This window comes from Chiloscyllium plagiosum, chromosome 14, assembly GCF_004010195.1.
Source record: "Chiloscyllium plagiosum isolate BGI_BamShark_2017 chromosome 14, ASM401019v2, whole genome shotgun sequence".
NCBI classification, from domain to species: domain Eukaryota; kingdom Metazoa; phylum Chordata; class Chondrichthyes; order Orectolobiformes; family Hemiscylliidae; genus Chiloscyllium; species Chiloscyllium plagiosum.
Window position 1 is genome coordinate 33998515 of NC_057723.1, and position 22297 is coordinate 34020811.

Sequence of the window (22297 nt, forward strand, 5' to 3'; positions counted from 1 at the left end):
AGCAGATGTAGGAATTTCGACAAAAATTCAATGTAAGGGGAGAAAGTTTACATCATCCAGTTGTTTTGCAAGTCAAGCATATGGCATATATTTTAACATAATGCAATTGGTTTCTACTTGCAAGTAGCTTCAAAGTATGCAATACATAATATGGTTCACTAATTGAAATTCATGAAAGGAAATTTGTTAATAAAAGTGGTGCCTTTGAGGCGCTTTGAATAAAGGTAAAGTCGCCATAGTCTTACCAGACTACTGGACTGCTGTCTCATTAGAGACAGGAGGTGGTTTAACCTAAGGTTTACCAAGCAGAAGGGAGAGAGGAGGAAATTAGAAATTGGAAAACAATTTCATTTTTGATTATGGATTATAAAATCCTGTTTAAGGTCATTGCCAACATAATCTGGTCTGCTCTGGGATCAGTGGTTCACAGTGCCGTACCAGGCAGGAAGACTTCAGAGAGCCTTGCACTTCTCAGGGATACGTTGATTAAGTGTAGGACAGAGGGTAGACACCTGTATCATCAGCCTGGACTGTTAGAATGCCTTTGACAAGATATCATAAACCCAGATGAGCGATGTGCTCTCCAAAATGAGCTTTGGGGAGGGAATTTACAAATGGATTCAACTGCTCAACACTAATAACATTAATGCAGTCTTAAGCAGTGGGCAGGAATCAGAAAGCTTCCCAGTCAGACCTGAAGTCAGGCAGGGCTGCCCACTCTCTCTCCTGCCTTGTTTGTGTGTTGTATAGAGCCCTTTGCCATCAAGAAGGATGAGAGCCTGAGACAGGTGACTATTCTAGACAGCGGAAGCCTGAAGATCAAAACCTCCCTGTACATGAATGATGTTGCCATTTTCTGCTCTGATCCACGGTCAGCACGCAGACTGATGACCATCTGTGACCAGTTCAAACTGGCCTTGGGAGCAAAGGTAAACCAAGGCAAAAGCGAGGCCCTGTAACCGGAAACTGGACTTACTGATCCTTTATCTCTTTCACGGTCAGGTCAGATTATTTGAAGGTGCTGAATATGTGGTTCAGAGAGCCTGGGGCTTGCGTCAAAACCTGGGAAGAGTGTATCACAAAGTGAGGGAAAAACTGGGCAGATGGGAGCACCACTCGTTTTCTATTGTGGGTAAAACCTGTTCATCAGGTGTGAGGTACTCTTGGTGTTTCATATGTGGCCCAAGTCTGGCCTATCCCAGATTCTGTCTCATTGCAGTCACCCAAGCCATCCTCCCACTTCATCTGGAGATCAAAGATGGACTGTGTGCACAGGAATATTTTAAAACACAGGGTAAACTCTCCTGCTTACTGTAAACCAGCAACACAGAAAAGATTTATCCTGTGCAGTAAGCTGTGAAAATTCAAGAGGCCAAGAACTATTTAAAGTAAAAATTAATAATTTTATTTCTTTAAATATAACAGAGAATAATTAACTAACAACTAGTTCCAACTCTTCTTTAACCTATCTTTTACTTTCCCTTCTATAATACTAGTCCGATAAAACTCCAATTACAACTTAAAAACAAAATTTCTTATCTCAAATAAAAGCTAATTACTGCGGATGCTGGAATCTGAAACCAAAAGAAAAAATGCTGGAAAATCTCAGTAGGTCTGGCAGCATCTGTAAGGAGAGAAAAGAGCTGACGTTTCGAGTCTAACTGTTAAGACTCCAAACGTCAGCTCTTTTCTCTCCTTACAGATGCTGCCAGACCTGCTGAGATTTTCCAGCACTTTCGCTTTTGGCTTCTTATCTCCAAACCAGGCAGCTTTCCGTTTTCTCTGTATTCCTGTCGTCTTTTCTTCTTCTTGGAGACTCTGCTTCAGAGGTTATTGATCTATAGAGGCACCTTTTAAGAGAGCTATTTTTCCAGAGAGTCCCTTACATGCTGGTAGCTTGGCAGTTCTGCACCCAACTGTTCAATTTTCCCCGGTCTTGTACCACCAAAGCATTGGATTGTGTCATCGACTTTTAAGATTGTCAATACACTAAATTCAAACTGGATTGGAATTAGGTATTTTTCGGGGTATAACTTAAACTGATTGGCCTAATTCGAACCTGTTTTGTCATTTTCAGGCAACCAGTTACCCTAGCTACCCCAGTAGCTGAAGCTCATGTTACACTGGATCTTTTTCAGAACACTTGGTGCTGCCAGGTAGTTTTTATTAGCTTTTAACTCTCTTAAAAGGTGCAGTACACCCACATCTTCATAATAAATATCATGTGTGATGCTGTGGATAAGGAGGGGGGGAAGATATACGCAACACTGTCCTCATCCTGATGGCCATCCTACGTGTGGCTGCATCAAGCGGTGCATGGACACTCTGGATGCAAACACCAATTTTCACTTTGACTGGGATTTCACCTGTCCCAGACATTACGAAGGATGGGGGTGACCTCATTGCCGCAGGATGCTTCAAATAGTTGGATCATTCCATTTCATTTGTCCCTTGTGGAAAAATTTGTAAAGAAAAACATCTTTGATCATAAGTCTATCAGGCAATTGTCAGCACATGGTGTCCTTGAGACTCTGCAGGAAAAGGAAAGATTGGATCCTATTAGGCTGTTCCCTGAGCAAACTGTCAGTCATTTGGCTCAATGTCTCATCACCAGAACTTTCCAATAAGCACCAAGATGTACCCAGCTGCTGGTAAGAAGAGCATTACCTGTGAGATCCTTCACACATGCCCAGACACACACTGCCACCACACACTGTCCTCAAACTGGTTGCAGTAGGGGGAAAGAGACTGGCACATTCTAGAAGGAGATGTGTGACCATGCAAAGAAGGTGTGGGGAGAGATGCAGTGGTTTTTGTTGAGGTTTGTGCAGAGCAGGTCCACCATGCATGACTCTGTACGGTCGGTTCCCAGGGATGCTCACCAAGAGAAACATTGTCTGCACCTGGAAGATCTATCAACTTGATGAAAGATGCTGGTCTTCCTACAACTTGTTGATCTTCCAGTGCAAAGAATTAGCCTGGACCAAGTGTTGCAGACTGGCACATTCCAAGATCCACCACTGAGAGACACACTTTGCCTCAATGTATGTAAATGGTGTGCTGCATGAGTAGGACATGTCTTTATTTTAATAGCTGCAATGTTTATTCTTTATATACAAGGACTGTACAAACCGCTTTAGTATCTTGTATGCACATAAATTTTGTTTCTGAATTAAACTATATTTTTGCAATAAAAAACCCTGAGGTCACCACACCTCATGCGAGGGAGAGGTTGAGAAGGAAAATCCTTCCTAATAATGATAGCCAGTGTAGGAATTGAACACACGTTGTTGGTAACACACTGTATCACAAAGCAACTATCCAGTCTGCTGATCAAAACCAATCCCCACCTTTGAATTAGTTCAATGTCTAATGCACAACTTGCACTTCTACCTCTTAAACAGGATCTATACCACAAAGTCTGAATGAATGGCGAAATATCTCTGGCAAATATAAAAGATCAAGAGATCATACAATTGTTGAAATGTTCAGGTAATTAGATGATGATAAAATATTAAATTGAGAAATGTGCTCATTTAGTTTTCAAAATCCTAAAGAGTCTCCTAGCCACATTCTTAGTATCTTGCAATACAAAGAAGGAAGCCATGTGTATTTTCTAAAGCAAAGCATCATGAAGAGAAACAACTTTAAAAAAAAATGGAAGAAAGGTAACTTCAGGGCAAAAGATTGTTTGGAAATTTAAAATAGACATGTTAGGCTGCTACATAACTACACACAGTGATTCCGCATCAATAAGACAAACCATTGTTTGGACACCTTGTGCTCCATTTGCAGCAACTTAAGAACGTAAGAAACAGGAGCATGAGTAGGCCATCTGGCCTCTCCACCATTCAGTAAGACTCAGCTCCACTTACCTGCCCACTCTCTATAAGCCTTAATTCCTTTACTGTTCAGAAATCTATCTCTATCTTAAAAACTTTCAGTGAGGTAGCTTCAAATGCTTCACAAACTTTGGGTGAAGAACTTCCTCCTCAACTGAGTCCTAAATCTGACCCCCACATCTTATTTTGAGTCAATGTCTCCAGTTCTTGTTGTACCCGCCAGTGGAAACAACCTCGCTGCTCTTATTCTCCTAATAATTTGATGTGTTTCTATATGACCCCCACCATTCTTCTAAATTCCAATGAGTATAGTCCCGTCTACTTAATCTGTCCTCATTAGCCAATCCTCTCAACTCCAGAACAAACTAGTGAACCTCCTCTGCATACCTTCCAGTGCAAGTACATTGTTTCTGAAGTCAGGAGACCAAAACTGTGACAGTACTCCAAGTGTGGCCTCAGCACAGCATCCTATATAGCTGCAGCATAACCTCCCTATTTCTAAACTCCATCCCTCTAGCAATAAACAACAATATTCCATTTGCCTTCTTAATTGCCTGCTGGACCTGTAAATAAACTTTTTATGATTGATGCACAAGAACACCCAATTCCCTCTGCACAGCAGCATGCTACAATTTTTCACCTTTTAAATAATAGTTATTCCTACCAAAATGGATGACCTCACATTTAACAACATTATAATGCATCTGATACACCCTTGCTCACTTACTTAATCCATCTATATCCCCCCCTCCAGACTTTCAGCTTCCTCTGCAAACTTTCAGCTTCCTCTGCAAACTTTGACATACTACACTTGATCTCCAACTTCAAATCATCTATGTAAATTATACACAATTGCGGTCCCAACACTGATCCCTGAGGCACATCACTAGCTACTGATTGCCAACCAGAAAAACACCCATTTTTCCCCACTCTTTGCTTTGTTACTTAACCAATCCTCTTTTCATGCTAACACATTACCCATAATGCACACTTTTATCTTATGCAGCAGCTTGTCGAATGCCTTCTAGAAATTCAGATACACCATTTCCACCAGATCCTCATTGTCCACTGCTTGTAATATCCTCAAAGAATTTCAGTAAATTAGTTAAACATAACCTGCCTTTCACAAACCCATGTGGCTTGTCTGATGGGACGATTTCTATCCAGATGTCTCACTATTTCTTCCTTGATGATAGATTCAAGCATTTTCCCCATTACAGAAGTCAAGGTAGCAGGCTTGTAATTTAGCTTCCTTTTTAAACAGTAGCATCACGTTTGCTGTTTTTCAATCTGCTGGAACTGCCAGAGTCCAGCAAATATTGGTAATTGCATTGAGCACATTTGCGATTTTCCTGCCACTCTGTGATGCATCCCAGAGTGAGAACATTTGTCTATCTTTAGCTTGCCCAACACTATCTCTTTAGTGATGATGATGATGATTTCTAGGTCCTCACCTGCCAGAGCCTCCTTGTCATGAGTTATTGGCATGTTATTTGCGTCTTCCACTGTGAAGACCGACAAAAATAATAACTTGAAACTTGCAATAAATATTTTCTACTCCCATAAAAATTCTCTTCACTCCTCTCAGTAAAGGGCTTCAAGTTGTGAAAATTAGTTTTAGAGCTTAATGAAGTCTAACTACATATTTTCTAACTTGTTAACAGAATTGAAGACCATATTCCACTTGAAGATCTTACCTCAGGTAATGTTTAAGCGTGCTAGTAATAGTCTTTATCTCCCATTCAGTTGAAGTCTCCAGATCGACATCAACTGATCCTATTAAATTCAAGAAACACAATAATTGTTAGAGAAGCAGGTTATAGTCCCAGTGAAGATAACCTTTTGGTAAGTTTGAACCTTTGCTTTTGCTACTTTGTTCAATGCCTTCTCTCTGCTGGTATGTAGGTTGAACCCACTGATACTGTAACTCCAATGGTTTTCTTGCAAGGTAAGATTTTACTGTCAAAAAATGTTGATGCTACTATTATTTAAACAGTAAAACAATTTTCAATAAATGTCCGGTGTGCAGCAAAATGCCTATGTTCAAAAATTGCTGCCTAACTTGTACTGGTCTGCCATCAGCTTTGTAAAAAAAAGATGTTCTTATATCTCATTGGGGCGAGGCACTGGAAATCAATCCCATTATTGCCAGAATCATTTCAAAATTTGAAGATTTAAAAAATATACAGAATTTCCCAATTTACCTGTCCTTTAACCCCAGGCTATCAGAAAGCAAAAACCAGGTTTCTGTCCTTAATGAGAGTGATCATTTGTCACAAATAAGTAGGTTCCAGCTACAGATAAACAATCATAAACCATGAACATGTAACTTTACTAGTTAAAATCCTAACCCCCTTCTAAACTCTCCCTTAAACACATACGATAGACAAGAAAAAACATAGGTGTGACAGGCAGAGTGTAAGACAGCCAAAGCAGTTCAATGGTCCCAGTTTGTAAGGTTCACTACAAAGGTCATTTTGCCTTGTCAGGACATGTCACTCTTTAATTCGTCTCCAGGTACTTTCACTTGTTTGAAGAAAGAATAGAATGATGTTAATACTTATAAAGTCTATGGATTACTTGTCAAGAGCCACAGTTTACAGTAACTGTTGAAGGAAAAATAAACTGGCTTTCCTCAGGATTCAGGTTTTTTTTACTGGAGAGAGAAGAAACATTTCATATCCTTGCAGAGATCCAACAGTTTCTCCCAAACATTCACACACATAAGATGCTTAGCTACCTGGCAGCTAATCACATATCTGTTGCCAGTCAGAAGGTCTTTGTCACTGATAACGAGTTACTAGTAGAAAGATCAATTAGCAACTTATTGTCAGCCAAACCCCCATTCATACACACTCCTCGATTTGAGTTCATCAGCATATCTTCTCCACAGTACTTGACCACAAAACAGTGTAAATAGCACTTGTAATGAATGTCAGGTTATTTGCTTTTACAAAAATGCAGCAATCCTTCAACAATATTTTGTTTTTAAAACAGTCCTTTTCTCATTTCAGTTCACAAACAAAACTACAAAAAAAATTAAAATACATGGTCGTTACAATGTTTTGCTGCCTTGCCTCACTATGAGTTATAATAAATGGTGGAAAAGTTTGTATGTGTACAGCAAATACAAAAATAAACTCACCACAGAAAGTAAAACAACTCTAAACACTCTGGCACTAAAAATCAAGTACTAATTGTGTAACCTAATTCCTTAAATCACTAATTCTTGGGCAAATTTAAATATATCAAATATTAAACTGCAATTTTATTATTCCTTTATCTTTTTAGTTTAATTTTTCTTTCCCTCTCGATTTCTCGATCAGATTTCCTTCTCTAGCAGTCTTGTTAATTTTACATCTTTCGATCTGATTTATCTATTCTTATCGGCTCATTCTCAGCACAAAAGAGTTGTCCCATAGGTCCCTCTTAAATCTTTCCCCTCTCACCTTAAACCTATGCCCTCTAGTTTTGGACTACCCCCTCCTGGGGGAAAGAACTTAACTATTTACCCTATCCATGCCCTTCATGACATCCAGGGAAAACAGCCCCCTCCTTTTAGCCTCTCCATATAGCTCAAACCCTCCAACCCTGGCAAATTCCTTGTAAATATTTTCTGAAGCCTTTCAAGTTTCACAACATCTTTCTGAAAGCAGGGAGATCAGAATTGAATTGATATACCAAAAATGGTCAAATCAATGTCCTGTACAGTTGCAACATGACCTCCCCCCAACTCCGATACTCAATGCACTGACCAACAAAGGCAAGCATACGAACACCTTCTTCACTAACCTATCTACCCGAGTTAAAAATCACACAACACCAGGTTATAGTCCAACAGGTTTAATTGGAAGCACACTAGCTTTCGGAGCGACGCTCCTCCATCAGGTGATTGTGTTCGTATGCTTGCCTTTGTTGGTCAGTGCATTGAGTATCGGAGTTGGGGGGAGGTCATGTTGCAACTGTACAGGACATTGATTTGACCATTTTTGGTATATCAATTCAATTCTGATCTCCCTGCTTTCAGAAAGATGTTGTGAAACTTGAAAGGCTTCAGAAAATATTTACAAGGAATTTGTCAGGTGATGAAGGAGCGTCGCTCTGAAAGCTAGTGTGCTTTCAATTAAACCTGTTGGACTATAACTGGTGTTGTGTGATTTTTAACTTTGCACACCCCAGTCCAACACCGGCATCTCCAAATCATGCCTATCTACCAGAGATTCACTTTCAAGGAACTATAAATCTGCACTCCAAGATCTCTTTGTTCGGCAACATTCCCTAGGACCTTACCATTAAGTGTATAAGTCCTGTGCTGATTTACCCTTACCTGGGAAGACGACCCTGATTAGTCACTCTATCCATGCCCTGCATAATTTTATAAACTTCTATAAGGTCAGCCCAGCCTCTGCTTGCATTACTGACTGAAAGTTCCATTTGACAGGGGAGCAAAACCGAAATAGGTTCTACATTAATCTATAACTGACAACAACAATAATTGTATACTATTTGAACTAAGTAGTTCTCATTGAAAACAGCTCAGGCTCAGGATCATCGCAATAAACTAGCATGGATTCTGGCAGCGCCAATTTGTAAATTTGACCACCACCAATCCCAACTTCATACTAATTGAAGAATTCCATTCTTGGTTTCATATTATCAAGGTCACTGATATTTCCCAATTTTGCAGCCATGAAATTTAGTTGTGGCCTTTCATTTCCTTTCTTGTTTATTTTTTCAATTATTTCAGTACCCTCATGCTTCACCATCAGATTCACTATTTGCATATTCTGTTAATGCTTATTCTTTACTTCAATTTTAAAAATTCTTTATAAAAAAATAGCACTTTCGTCTGAAGCTGTTTATATGTCATTTAACTTAACCATGTCAACTCTCAGTGAATTACCAACTCCCCTTCTCCATTTTCTTTTAAAGTGGTCTTCAATACTGACAAGATTGTAGGATTTAATCAAGAGTCAGATATGCATGGAGTTAGGACAATCCCAGAGACTTTTCAAAATAATGGGTTACTCTTGAGGTGGAAGGTCCACACTAATTTATGACAGATCCCATTTTTGGAGTAGAGTGAGTGAGGATAGCAAAAAATACATTTACAGAAAAAAACTAAACTCAGCCATTTGAAATAAAAGTAGATTTCAAACTAACTTTATGTTTACTGCTCCAAGAGCCATACCAGTATCGGAGTCACAAATTTACAAAGTAGATCTAAACACTTATTAAGCATAGATAAAGTCTACTTAAATGTCAGTTGTGAGGACATTTAAGCCCCCCAATCCTTTAAGCTGCCAGACTTTTAAAAAAATACACCTCTGATGGCTTGCTTCAATTGACTTGCCATCTGGCATATTACAGAATAATTACAGCACCAAAGGAGGTGATTCATTCCATTATGTCTGTATAAGCTGTCTAAATGAGAATCTCTCTCAATTTTATTCTCCTGCGTTCTCCTTCAAATTCTGAAAACAACCCCTTTTCAAATGTTTTTGAATGTAATTCTCTTTTGAATCTTGGATTGAACTTGATTCCACCATACTCTCTGGAAGCGTTTTCCAAACCTAACCATTCATTACGTTTAACAAAAACGTTTAGCCGGGTATCACTTTTGCTTCTTTTGCTCACTAATAGGTTACCATTTTCAATATATTAAGACAAAATGTTTTGCATAAGGAGAAAAAAAATGCAATCTAAATTGCTGCCTGACTACACTTGGTTAATGGAACACTATCTGTGATTGTGCCAATTAATGAATGGAATCCTTGCACCTAGTTTGCACATCATGCCCATAATAGAAACTATATGCCATGAGCATTGCTGAGTTGTTTAGGAATTTCCCCATGAACTCAATTAATAAAAGTTTGTGACACCACAGAGGTCACAAACTGAGAATCAGAAACACAATTGAAGCGAGGCAATGCACGAAATGAATTCATAATTTCATACATAAACATGTGCACAAAAGGAGAAGAGAATCAAGCACAGTACTTACCCATTAATAAACCCAATAGCTTCTGAACTCTGGAGTTAACACCAGCTATTCGATATAGGCCCTGTTCATTTATACCTGTTTTTAAAGTAGAGAAAAATCTGTTAATACATCAAGTTGAACTTCTAATGTTACTCTGCAAAATGTACAGCTATTGCCAATCCACATACTAGTTAAACTTAAATAATACATTGTAAAAATATATATTTAAGCATTTTATATTTGTTACCCATGTATATGTTTCAATCATGTCTGTTGAGGTGGTTGCTTTTATGTATGCTTACTTGTTAATGACTAAAGAAATAAAACAGAGAAATTGGAGTATGAGAGAAATATGAAAACATAAATATGTAAATTCTAAATTCCTTCTGCAAGAAGATAAAAATGGAAAGCGTAGCTGAAGTGAAGGTTAATCATTTACAGAACTGCCATTTCTTTGTTTCTCACTGCAAAGGCCTTTACAGAAACTTTAAACTTTTGTGCCAGAGGGCATAACCTCAGATTAAGGGGTTGCACATTTAAGACCGAGATGAGAAGGATTTTTTTTCCTCAGAGGGTGTCAAATTCTACACCTCAGAGGGCTGTCAAAGCTGGGCTACTAAGTATACAATGAAGGCAGAGATAAATAGACTTTTCATCAGTAAGGAAATCAAGGGTTACAGGGAAAAGGCAAGAAAGTGGAGTTAAGGATTATCAAACAAACTTCATTCAATGGTGGTATAGACTCAATGAGCTGAATGGCCTACTTCTGTTTCCATTTCTTATGGACTATGATCTAATTTGTGTATTTATTACAGATAGTTATAAATATGAATGACCTGATATCCATTAAAGAGACATGAGGTTTCTAAATTCTTGGAAGTGCAGGGTTGGATTAGAACAAGTCAACATGAATTTAGTGAGGGGAGGTCATGCCTGACAAACCTGTTAGAATTCTTTGAAGAGGTAACAAGTAGATTAGACCAGGGAAACCCAGTGAATGTTATCTACCTAGATTTCCAAAAGGTCTTTCATAAGGTGCCTCAAGAAAGGCTGCTGAATAAGGTGAGGGCCCATGGTGTTCGAGGTGTGCTACTGGCATGGATTGACAGAAGGCAGAGAGTTGAGATAAACGGTTCTTTTTCGGAATGGCAGCTAGTGACAAGTAGTATCCCACAGGGTTCAGAGTTGGGGGTGCAGCTGTTCACTCTATATATTAAGGATCTGGATGAAGGGACTGGGGACATTCTGGCGAAGTTCGCCGATGGTACGAAGTTAGGCGACAGGTAGGTAGTTCTGAGGAGGTGGGGAGATTGCAAAAAGATTTAGACAATTTAGGAGAGTAGTCCAAGAAATTGCTGATGAAATTCAACTTCAGCAAATGCGAGGTCTTGCACTTCGGAAAAAAGAATGTAGGCATGGACTATTTTCTAAACGGTGAGAAAATTCATAAAGCCAAAGTACAGATGGATCTGGCAGTGCTAGTCCAGGATTCTCTAAAGGTTGACTTGCAGGTTGAGTCCGTGATAAAGATAGCAAATGTAATGTTGTCATTTATCTCAAGACGGTTGGAATGTAAAAGCAGCGATGTGCTACTGAGACTTTATAAAGCTCTAGTTCGGCCCCATTTAGAATACGTGTCCAATTCTGGGCCCCACACCTCAGGAATGACATATTAGCACTGGAGCGTGTCCAGCGGAGATTCATACAGATGATCCCTGGAGTGGTAGGTCCAGCATATGATGAATGGCTGAGAGTCCTGGGATTGTATTCATTACAGTTTAGAAGGTTGAGGGGAGCTCTAATACAGCTTACAAGATGATGCATGACTTAGAAAGGGTGGATGCTGGGAATTTGTTTCCGTTAGGCGGGGATACTAGAACCCGTGGGCACAGCCTTAGAATTAGAGGGGTTCAATTTAGAACGGAAAAGAGGGGACATTGCTTCAGGCAGAGAGTGGTAGGCCTGTGGAATTCATTGCCATGGAGCGCAGTAGAAACCGGTACGTTAAATGTCTTCAAGGCAGAGATTGATAAATTCTTGATCTTGCAAGGAATTAAGGGCCAAGGGGAAGAGTGCAGGTAAGGGGTACTGAAATGCCCATCAGCCATGACTGAATAGTGGAGTGGACTCGATGGGCCGAATGGCCTTACTTCCACTCCTATGTCTTATGATTGCAAGGTGACCAAGACTTGAATGTGATATTTTGAAAAAAAGGAAAAGGTGAGATAACCCTGAATTTATAGCTATTAATGACAGATTACCTCAATTTGAAAGACCAAGATGCAGAAAGTAGAATATGGGAGAAAGCTAACTAGTAATAAAAGCATGGAGAGTGTTTCTTCTAGTCTTTAAATAAGAAAAAAACAAGAGACACTGGAGAGTATGCAAACCTGGGGAACTAATACTGGAACTAAAGAAAATGGTGAATGTACTGAACCAAATATTTTTGTGTCTGTCTTCCCAGTCGCAAACTTGCCGAAGATACTTGATTATCAAACATAAGGGAAGAGGCAACTAAAAACAATTTCCATCATGAGAGGGAAATTGCAAGAAAAATGTTTGGACCTAAAGGCTGAAAAGTCCTGATTGCCTGCATCCCAGACTCCAACAAGTAGCTATTGAGATAGCTGATGCGTTTGTTATAATTTTCCAAAAATTCTTTGAATCTGGAAGGTTCCCAGCAGATTGGAAAACAGCACTCGTAGTACCTTTATTCAGGATAAAGACAGAAAGTGCTAAATTATAGAACAGTTATCCTATCACCTATCATTTGTCATAGGAAACTGTGAGAATCCACTTCGGAGGTCACATTAAGATACTTTAAAATTATAATGGGATCACGCAGAATCAACAGAGTTTTAGAACAGGAAAACCTTGTTCAACTAATTCAATAGTTATTCGACAAAGTAGCAAGCAAGGTGCATAAAAGGCTACCTCTAAATGTGATATATTTGGGCTTCCAAAAGACATTTGGTAAGGCTCCACAAAGGTTACTACACAAAATTAGAGTATCATGATGTAGGGGAATAACATATTACCATGGGAAAAGGATTGGTTAACTAACAGAAAGCAAAGTGTCGGGAATTTTCTTATTTGCAAGTTGTGGAGTAGATTTCCACAGCAATCAGTGTTGGACCCTCAACTATCTACAATCTACATCAACAGCTTGGGCTATAGTAGCTAACTTTGCTGATCACACCAATATAGATAGAATAGGAAAGGTAAGGCAAGTAATGCATCTGCTAAGGTGTACATGTATAGATATTTTGTGTGTGGGGGGGAAAAATATGGGAGACTGAGCATTATATGAGAAAATGTGAACTTACCTACCTTGTTGGAAAGGATAAAAAAAGTAGTGTAATACTTAAATGGAGCAAGATTGTAGAACTTGATGGTACCAAAGGATCTGAGCCTCCTGGCACATAAATTGCAAAGATTTAATTTGCCAAGTCTTACTGTGCTGGTGTAGTAAGTGATTAGGAAGATGAATGGATTGTTGCCATTTATTGCACGGGAAATGGAATATGAAAGGAAGGATGTTTTACTGTTGCCGTGCAAGGCCTTGGTGAGACCACATCTTAAGTATTGTGTACAGTTCTGGATTCTTGATTTGAAGAAAGGTATAATTGATTCAGAAACAATTCACAGAAGATTCATTCTTTTAGTTCCTGGGATGAGATGCTTGTCCTATTAAAAAAATTGGGTCTGTTTATTGGAGTGTAGACGTAATCTTATTGAAACATGCAGGATTCTCAGTGTGGATAGGGTGGATGCCAACAAAATACTTCTTGTGGGAGATTTATAGCTAGATGTAGAGAGAACAGTTTAAACTAAGGGATCCTCACACTTAAGACAGAGATAGTGTGATTTTTTTTCCCCACTCATTAATCTTTGGAAGTCTCTTCAAAGAAAACAGTGGAGGCTAGCCACTGAATTTATTCAAACACAATTTACAAAATTTTGATTGCCAAGGGTTATGAGAGCAGACAGGCAAGTCGAGTTAAGGCCACAGTCAGTTCAGCAATGATCTCGTTGAATGGCGAAGGGTAAAATGGTCTACTCCTGTTCCCATTTATGATCTTTTATACTTGTACTCCAAAATACACAGTTGTGTGCTCCGATGTAACGTGAAAATCATTTGTGAGCATGTTTTTATTTGCAGGTTTAAGAGCTACATGCAAAATATTTCAGAGATTTTGGTTTGCATAATGCACTGCTAAGAATTCACGTAAAAGAAACTTCTGTAAACTATCTAACATAGCTGCAGTCACAATGAGCACAAGATCATCCTAAAACTATTCTTCTGCTCGGATTACAAATATTTCATGTAATGTTTGAAAATGATCAAACCCAACAAGCACCAAAAATAATTCTACAGTTAAATTTAACTATCGAATAGTAAAATATATGGTCAAAGTATTCGATATTCAGATCGTCATTGCACCAGCATGACGGTCACATCAAGATCATGTGGAAATCCAAACACAAGTGACTGCAAGAGAATTGTATGGGAAAATGAAAATTCCAACAGGCAATTGTCTAACATCTGGGATCTTTCAGAAATAGCCCAATCAAGTCAGAGAACTTGGAGGGTTACAACTCACTTAAGTTCAATAGTTATTCAGGTAATGTTGGAAGATTTAAAAACCTACTCACATAGGTAACTATTAAACTGAACTGCCTACTTATCACTTGGCTGCCAACATACACCTCTGACTCCTGACACCATCTGTCACACTTCCCCACTCGATCTGATATTCCTGCTAACTGATATGACATTCCACCATTCACAACTCTATCCCATAAACCCGTATCTGAACCAACTCAAGAGACACTCAATCTGATAGCTAACTTGACATTCACTCCCCAGAACTGCCCTAAAGCACTCAACGACTTACCTAGTATCCTATTCCCTCAACTATCCAGCATCTTATGTCCCTCACATTCCTGTCCTCCTAAAACCTTTACCCCACCCAGCTCCCATCCTAGCCCCTCACTTACCTTACATACTAGCCTTTACAGAGTAGCTTTCTAAGTATCTGCTGGAAATGTAAACTTCAGGATACACCACTCAATGCTGTAAGGAAATGCAGTTTCAACAACGATCTGCACTGCTGGATTCAAGAATTTTTGAGTTGATTTATAACAGGAAGTTCATTTCCAGGAATTTCCAGTTCAGAAGTCAACAACAGATAAATGAGTTTTTTTTTTAAAAATGGGATTAGGTTTCCTGATTAGAATTTCTGGGCCTTTATTTGAGAAAAAGGTTATAGTGCTAGATTTACACATTAATTCAGTAAAGGAAAAATGGAGACAAAAGATTTTGAAAATATTTGTCTTGCAATTTGATGAGCATGGTTGACTTCCTTGTCAAAATAATTGAAGTCATTTTCTTACATTTCAGTCATTCAAAAGATGATGCCAGATTAGTGAAAAAAAACAAGACCTTTATAGATAGGAACTTTGTACTTAATGTTTTTAACATAAGACTGATGCAAGTAAAAATTGAGCTACCTCTTTCTTCAACAGCACGAATACATTTCTTCACCAAATCAAATCCAACTTTGTCCAGTTGGGCAGCTGAAAAGTAGAAACAAATCCGTCAATCTAATCAGAGTTGAGCTTCAGTAAAGACATCTAAAATATAATTGGCAGGTAGATTAAACAAGACTGAAGGCTGTGTGTTTCACTTGGAAGATTTGGTAGCATATTCCCAATAATCTATTCAAATGTAACAAGTCAATAAAAACTCCCTGGATTCCATCTTCTATTTATATTCATCAATTTTATTAATCAATGAAAAACATGGATCTTCTGCTTTTACTTACAATAGTTAAAATGCTGCATTAAATATTGGTGAATTTCAATGCTACTTTTCAACTCAGCTGAAAATCCAGGAACTCACATTTTATAAGAACTGGTCTGTTTCATCTGAATTCAGGCTACTTTGGCTCCCCAAATATTTAACAACAATCTCTGAGCTTGAACAAGCCTTTAGCAAGGTGCTTTTTTGTTCTCTTAGTCCATTGCCTTGTTCTCAATCCTCCTTTACCTGTGTGCATAAGGGGACTATGATCGGGTTTCTACCATTACCTCAACTGAGAAAACAGCCACTGAAAGAGGAATCCACCTGACAATCTACAATTTTCATTTTCTTCCAGTACCTCAACCAAATTATAAACTTTACTTCTACAATACAAAAAATTGATAAGGAATCATAATAAAATTTCAAGCTTCTAAATATGAACTTGATGGATTAAGTACTCGGATATCTTAGCTGCAATAATGTCTCATAGTTGGAGAATGGGCAGAAAATTGAGCAATCACTTAAAAGCAGGAATTTAATATCTAGGAATCAATTCTCAAGACTTGCTCATAGAATCTCTATCTGGTTTATGCCAGGAACATGAGCAATTACAATCTTACCCCAAAAGTGGACAAAACGAAAATCAAAATTCTAGAGGAGAGGCAAAACATCACAGCCAGCATTTAGCAGAGTGTGACATCAACAAGGACCAACAAAACTGAAGTCATTGGAAAGATGGAAAACTCTCCACAGGGCTGGAGTTACACAAAGCTCAAAAGAAGGTGGTTGTGACTTTTGGCTGACCAATCATTTAATCTCCAGATATCATTGCAGGATTAAAACAAAGAACCACAGATGCTGGAGATCTGAAACAAAAACAGAAATTGCTGGAAAAACTCAGCTGGTCGAGCAGCATCTGTGGGAAGAAAATAGAGTTACTTTTTCAAATCCAGTGACTCTTCGTCAGAACTCTTGGGACTCCAAACATTAACTCTACTTTATTTCCACAGATGCTGCCAGATCTGTTCAGTTTCCCCAACAATTTGTATTTGTTTTACATGTTTGCAAGGGTTTCTCATGATAATGTCACAGTCCTGAACAGCTTCAGCCTCTTTATCAATGATCCCCCTTCCATTATTCAATCCCAAGTTGGTATATTTAACAAGTGCATTCCATTTACAACTACTCAGTTAATGAGGCAGTCCATGTCTGCATTCAGTAACACCTGGATTACACTCAAGTTTGGCCTGATAGGTAGCATATAATATTTACCTAAAACATAACAAAGGCATTAACATCTTCAACAACTGACAATCTAACCACCTCCCCATAATATTCAAATGAATTAACAGTTATCTGATACTTAACAGTAACCTAACCACATATTTAAATAATGTGGTTAGAACAGATCATCAATCAAATATTCTCCAGCTTGTAAACTTTCCTCCTGATTGCCCAAAGTATTTTTCACCATCAATGCGACACAAGGCAGTAGTATGATGTAAAGCCCTCCATATTTCCTGAATTAATGCCCCTTCAACAACACTCAAGATGCTCAATCGTCGAGGACAAAACAGTCTTCTAGGCACCCATCCACCAGAATATGATTACAATGGCACCATCAATAAGATACAGTGGAGAAACTGACCAAGTGTCCTTGATCAACACATTCCAAAACAAATTATTAACAATAGTTGCTTACCGCCTTCACTTATTGGATTGTCCTTATTCAAGTTGTACACCTGGAAATTAGGAAAATATTATTTTACCCAGTGAAAACATGATTACAAAAACTATACTAGGAATGGAAATTTAATTTTTCAGAACCAACCAGATGTTATAAAGTCTGAGTTATTCAAGTAAATTATGCACACATGCATATAACATAGAAGGTACTACAGACAGAGTGGAGGCTCAGACTTAGAGTATGTTCAAATGGAGATCAATAGATTGCTACATATTAAAAGCATCAGGAATATGGAGATAATGCAGGAAAATGGACTTTGAAGTAGAAGGGTGTGTAATCTCAAAGGGCTGAATGGCCTACTCCTAGTATGTAGAATTCATCACCTACAAGATTGTTTTATTTCTTAAGTTACGCTAATTGTTCCGCACCCAGCACGTTATGATACAAAATCCTGAAAGGAAATCATGTTAAACTTGTATAAAACACTCATTTAAGCTTTGGAGTGTGAAGTCTAAATCTGGGTGTCATACTAAGAATGATGTGAAATTATTAGAGAAGGTATAGTAGAGATTCACAAAAGGTCCAGAGAAAGTTTTAAAAATTATTCCAAAGATGAAGGGCTTGTCCTACGAGGAATGGCTGAGATTTTGGGTCTGCATATGATGAAGTTTAGAAGGATGAAGAGGGATCTCATTGAAACTTACAGAATTTAAAGAGGCCTGGATAGAGTAGATGTAGGGAGAATAGGACCTGAAGGCACAGTTTCAGAATGAAAGCATGACCTTTTAGAATTGAGATTAGGAGAAATTTCTTCAGCCAGCAGGTGAATCTGTGGAACTCATTGCCGCAGAAAGCTGCAGAGGTCAAGTCATTGAGTGTATTTACGACAGAGTTAGATAGGGGATCAATGGTTGCAGGGAGAAGGCAGGAGAATGGGGTTGAGAATCACATCAGTGATAATCAAATGGTGGAGTAGATTTGATGGGCTGAATGGCTGAATTCTGCTCCTATATTTTATGTCTGAATTAGAGTGGTGCTGGAAAAGCACAGCAGGTCAGGCAGCATCCAAGGAGCAGAAAAATAGGAGGGTGAGTGGATAGGTGGAAAGGGAGATAGGCAGGTAGGACAGGTCATGAAGACGATGCTAGCCGGAAGGTTGGAACTGGGATAAGGTGGGGGGAGGGGAAATGAGGAAACTGGTAAAGTCCACATTGATGCCCTGGGGTTGAAGTATTCAGAGGCGGAAGATGTGGCGTTCTTCCTCCACGCGTCGGGTGGTGAGGGAGTGGCGGTGGAGGAGGCCCAGGACCTGCATGCCCTCAGCAGAGTGAGGGGGGAGTTGAAATGTTGGGCTATAGGGCGGTGGGGTTGATTGGTGCGGATGCTCCCTAAAGCGCTCTGCAAGGAGGCATCCAATCTCCCCAATGTAGAGGAGACAGCATCGGGAGCAACGGATACAATAAATGACATTGGTGGCTGTGCAGGTAAAACTTTGATGGATGTGGAAGGCTCCTTTGGGGCCTTGGATGGAGGTAAGGGAGGTGGTGTGGGTGCAGGTTTTGCAATTCCTGCAGTGGAAAGGGAAGGTACCAGGAAGGGAGGGTTGGTTGTTGGGGGGTGTGGACCTGACCAGGTCATGGAGGGAACGGTCTTTGCGGAAAGCGGAAAGGTGTGGGGAGGGTCTATCTTACGGTTTACAGTCTAATAGCTCTAGCAATGAGGAAACTCAGTTACATTGATTGAGGGGAAATGTTTATTCTCTTTGAAGAAGAAAAGGTTGACAGGATATTAAATAGGAGAAAGTGAGGACTGCAGATGCTGGAGATCAGAGTTGAAAGGTGTGGCGCTGGAAAAGCACAGCGGGTAAAGCAGCATCCGAGGAGCAGGAGAATCAATGTTTCGGGCATAAGCCCTTCATCGGGAATGAATAGAGGCATTCAAAATCAGGAAGAAGCTGGATAGAGTGGTTAAGGAGAAACTGATCGATTTGTGGAAGAGTCTGGAACCAACAGATGTTGATGTGAAGTAATTGCAGAAGAAGCTATGGTGAAATAGCATGTCGAAGAGTGGTGTGCAGGTATGCTTAATCCAGGCATCTATCAGGGAATTAGATTATTTTCTGAAAAGCAAGAATGCACATGGTTATGGAGAGAAATCAACAAGGTGGCATTAGGTGAACTGCTCTTTCAGAAATCTAGCAAGACATGGCAGGTCTAACAGTCTCCTTTTGTGCTGTAACCAATCTCTTATTTTATTTCTTTTTCTAATGAGCCCTTTTTTCTATGATTGTATGATTCTGGAACCATAAACAAACACAACTTAAATCTAGTTCTCTAATTTCAGAACACACCCCACTGCATTCTCAATATCCCTTCAGTATGTTCATCTTAACCCTGACTCACTCTATATGGTAGGTTATCAGCCTTTACTTCACATGTCCTTACTGTCCTTCTTCATGCTCTTCTGTCATTCTCCTTCTTCAGTTTATCTCTTCATTGCAGTTTGTGAGAAGGGAAGTTCTCTAAAGCAGAAAGATGTCTAATACAACCATACCTTGCAGGCTAATTTTATCATTTTTCATCAACCTGTTCAGAGATGCACCTCTGGAGCAGGTGGGACTTGAACCCAGGTTTCCCAGTCCAAGGATTGTGCCACAAAATGGCCCACGCTTTATCATTGAAATTTCCAAATTTAACCTATTTTTCTAATCAACCTGTTCACAGCTCTGGAGCAGGTGAGACTTCAACCCGTGCCTCCCAGCTATCTCCCTTGATTATTGATTTAAAAATTTAGAGCATAATCCCCAGTGAGAGGCACAGGTATAGGACTGGGAGCATGACAGCAAGTTCCAGCGAGAATAAGAGAAACCCACAGACAGACACAGAGTGCAAACAAGATACTGAAAAATGCAATATATAAAACATGAATGAAAGCTCCATGAGCTGGAACTACTTCACAATAATTGTTCAATGTGACAGTGCAAGAAATCCAAGTTAACATGAAGAGCTGAAACAGTGCCTGCATTGAAGCACCAGGTGTGCATGAATCATCCTTGCACAAGTTTAATTTGTTTTATGTTCTTACATGGGATTTGGCTATCACTGGCAAGGCCAGAATTTGTTAACCATCCCTAATAAACTATGAACTGAGTAGCACTCTAGGTCATTTCAGAGGGCAGTTAAGAATAAATTACATTTCTGTGGGCTTAGTGTCACATTTCGGCCACACCAGGCAATGACAGCAAATTTCATTAGATAAAAGAAATTTGTTAACTAGATAGGTTTTTATGGTAATTGACAATGCTGACCATTAGACTTGTTTTATTGAATTAAAATTTCAGCATTTGTCATGGTGGGACTAAACCTGTTTTCAGAGAATATTACTCTGGCTTTACCAGTCCAGTGACATGATCACTATTCCATTGCCTCTACCTGGCATAGTGACATTATCGCTAGACTATTAATCCAGAGACCCAGATAATATCCTCGGGATCTGGTTTAAATCCAGCTATGACAGTTCGTGGAATTTGAATTCAATTTTTTTAAAAATCTGAAATTAAGAGTCTAATGATGACCATAAATCCATTGTCAATTGTCAGAAAAACCTATCTGGTTCACTAATGCTCTTTCAGGAAGGAAACTGCCATCCTTATGGTCTGGCCATTATGACTCCAGACCCACAGCAAAGAGGTGACTCTTAAACTGCCCTCTAGATAATTAGGGAAGGACCATAAATGCTGGCCTAAACAGGAACACTTTCACCCTGCGAATAAAACTTTCCATATCTCATTTCCTCATGATGAAATGGAGTTCAAACATAAATGGCAAATAGCAATTTTCCAACTGAAATGTTTCAATTCAAATTTTAAATAAAATGCCCTAATACCAAAACTAAATGTAGAAATATTGTTTGTTACTATTACAAGAAACACACATTTGTCATGTGACATCAGAGGAAAAATCCCACATAACAATAACTGGGAGAGTTTATTTTCAGCTGAAAAACAAATTGAATCTAAATCTCATTTTCAACCTAAACTTCCATTATTGTTTTTTTGTCTTACTGAGCTCGCTAATTCTAATATTTATCTAATCATTTAGTAAACTCTGCCATATGATTGGCTGGAACTGTTTAAAATGTTAAGAATGCACTTCCATATTGAGAAAAATCCAATAATAAACAAACAATTCCTGTACAGCACATTGGACTACGAACGCTGCATATGAACAGAAAAGATTACTAAACCCTCAAACTACCATTTCTGAGATGTGGAGACAATAACCTTGGCCCCGAAGAAAATGGGTTTTTTTTCTTTCGCTTGGGGTTTTGAAATTTTTTTTAAAAAAGATACTGCATTCTGTAAATATACAAGAAAACTGCAATTAAAATTAATTTTACACTGCAATGTTGGACCAATAGTCTCCATTTGATAAGCTCAAACAAAAGGCATTTTATCAAGTTCAAAGAATATTATAAGAATAATTGTGCTGTTATGGGGATAAAAACCAAGGTTCAATCATAATGTGCTTGCTTGGATTACACAGCTGACAGACAGGAAGCTGGAAGAACACAGTAAGTCAGGCAGCATCAGGAGGTGGAGAAGTTGACATTTCAGGTGTAACTCTTCTTCAGGACTGGGGTTGGTGTTGGGGGAGCTGCTGATAAATGGGGTGGCAGGGGCAGGGTAGTGAAGTGGAGATAGGTGAAGACAGGCAGAGTGTATGACCTGGTTGGTTAGTGGGAGAAGTGAATGCCGTAGGTGGCTGTCAGGAGTGGAAGGGAGATGGAGGTGATGGGAAGGGGAGTCAGAGGATGAGAAGGGAGGTTATTTGAAATTGGAGAACTCAATGTTGAGTCCTCCAGGCTGTAGGCTGCCCAGGTGGAAGATGTTCCCCCAATTTGCGGTTTAGTTCGTTGTGGCAACGAAGGCGGCCAAGGATGGTCATGTCGGAAAGAGAGTGGGAAGGGGAAATAAAATA

The 22297-nt window shown here is 39.1% G+C and overlaps 1 protein-coding gene across 11 annotated transcripts in view; it reads right to left on the reverse strand.

Annotated features, from left to right (window-relative positions):
* Nucleotides 1-22297, reverse strand: part of LOC122556611 (rho GTPase-activating protein 26-like) — a 241669-nt gene that overhangs the window by 100692 nt on the left and 118680 nt on the right. For all 11 annotated transcript variants that reach the window (XR_006313586.1, XM_043703510.1, XM_043703505.1 and 8 more), the window contains exons 11-14: nt 17334-17373; nt 15340-15405; nt 9847-9921; nt 5540-5618 (exon numbers count right to left, since the gene is read on the reverse strand). Coding sequence is in view for 10 of the 11 variants with exons in the window: in XM_043703510.1 (XP_043559445.1) it covers nt 5540-5618; nt 9847-9921; nt 15340-15405; nt 17334-17373 (260 nt within the window). In the remaining variant the exon portion in view is untranslated. The remainder of the gene's footprint in view (nt 1-5539; nt 5619-9846; nt 9922-15339; nt 15406-17333; nt 17374-22297) is intronic.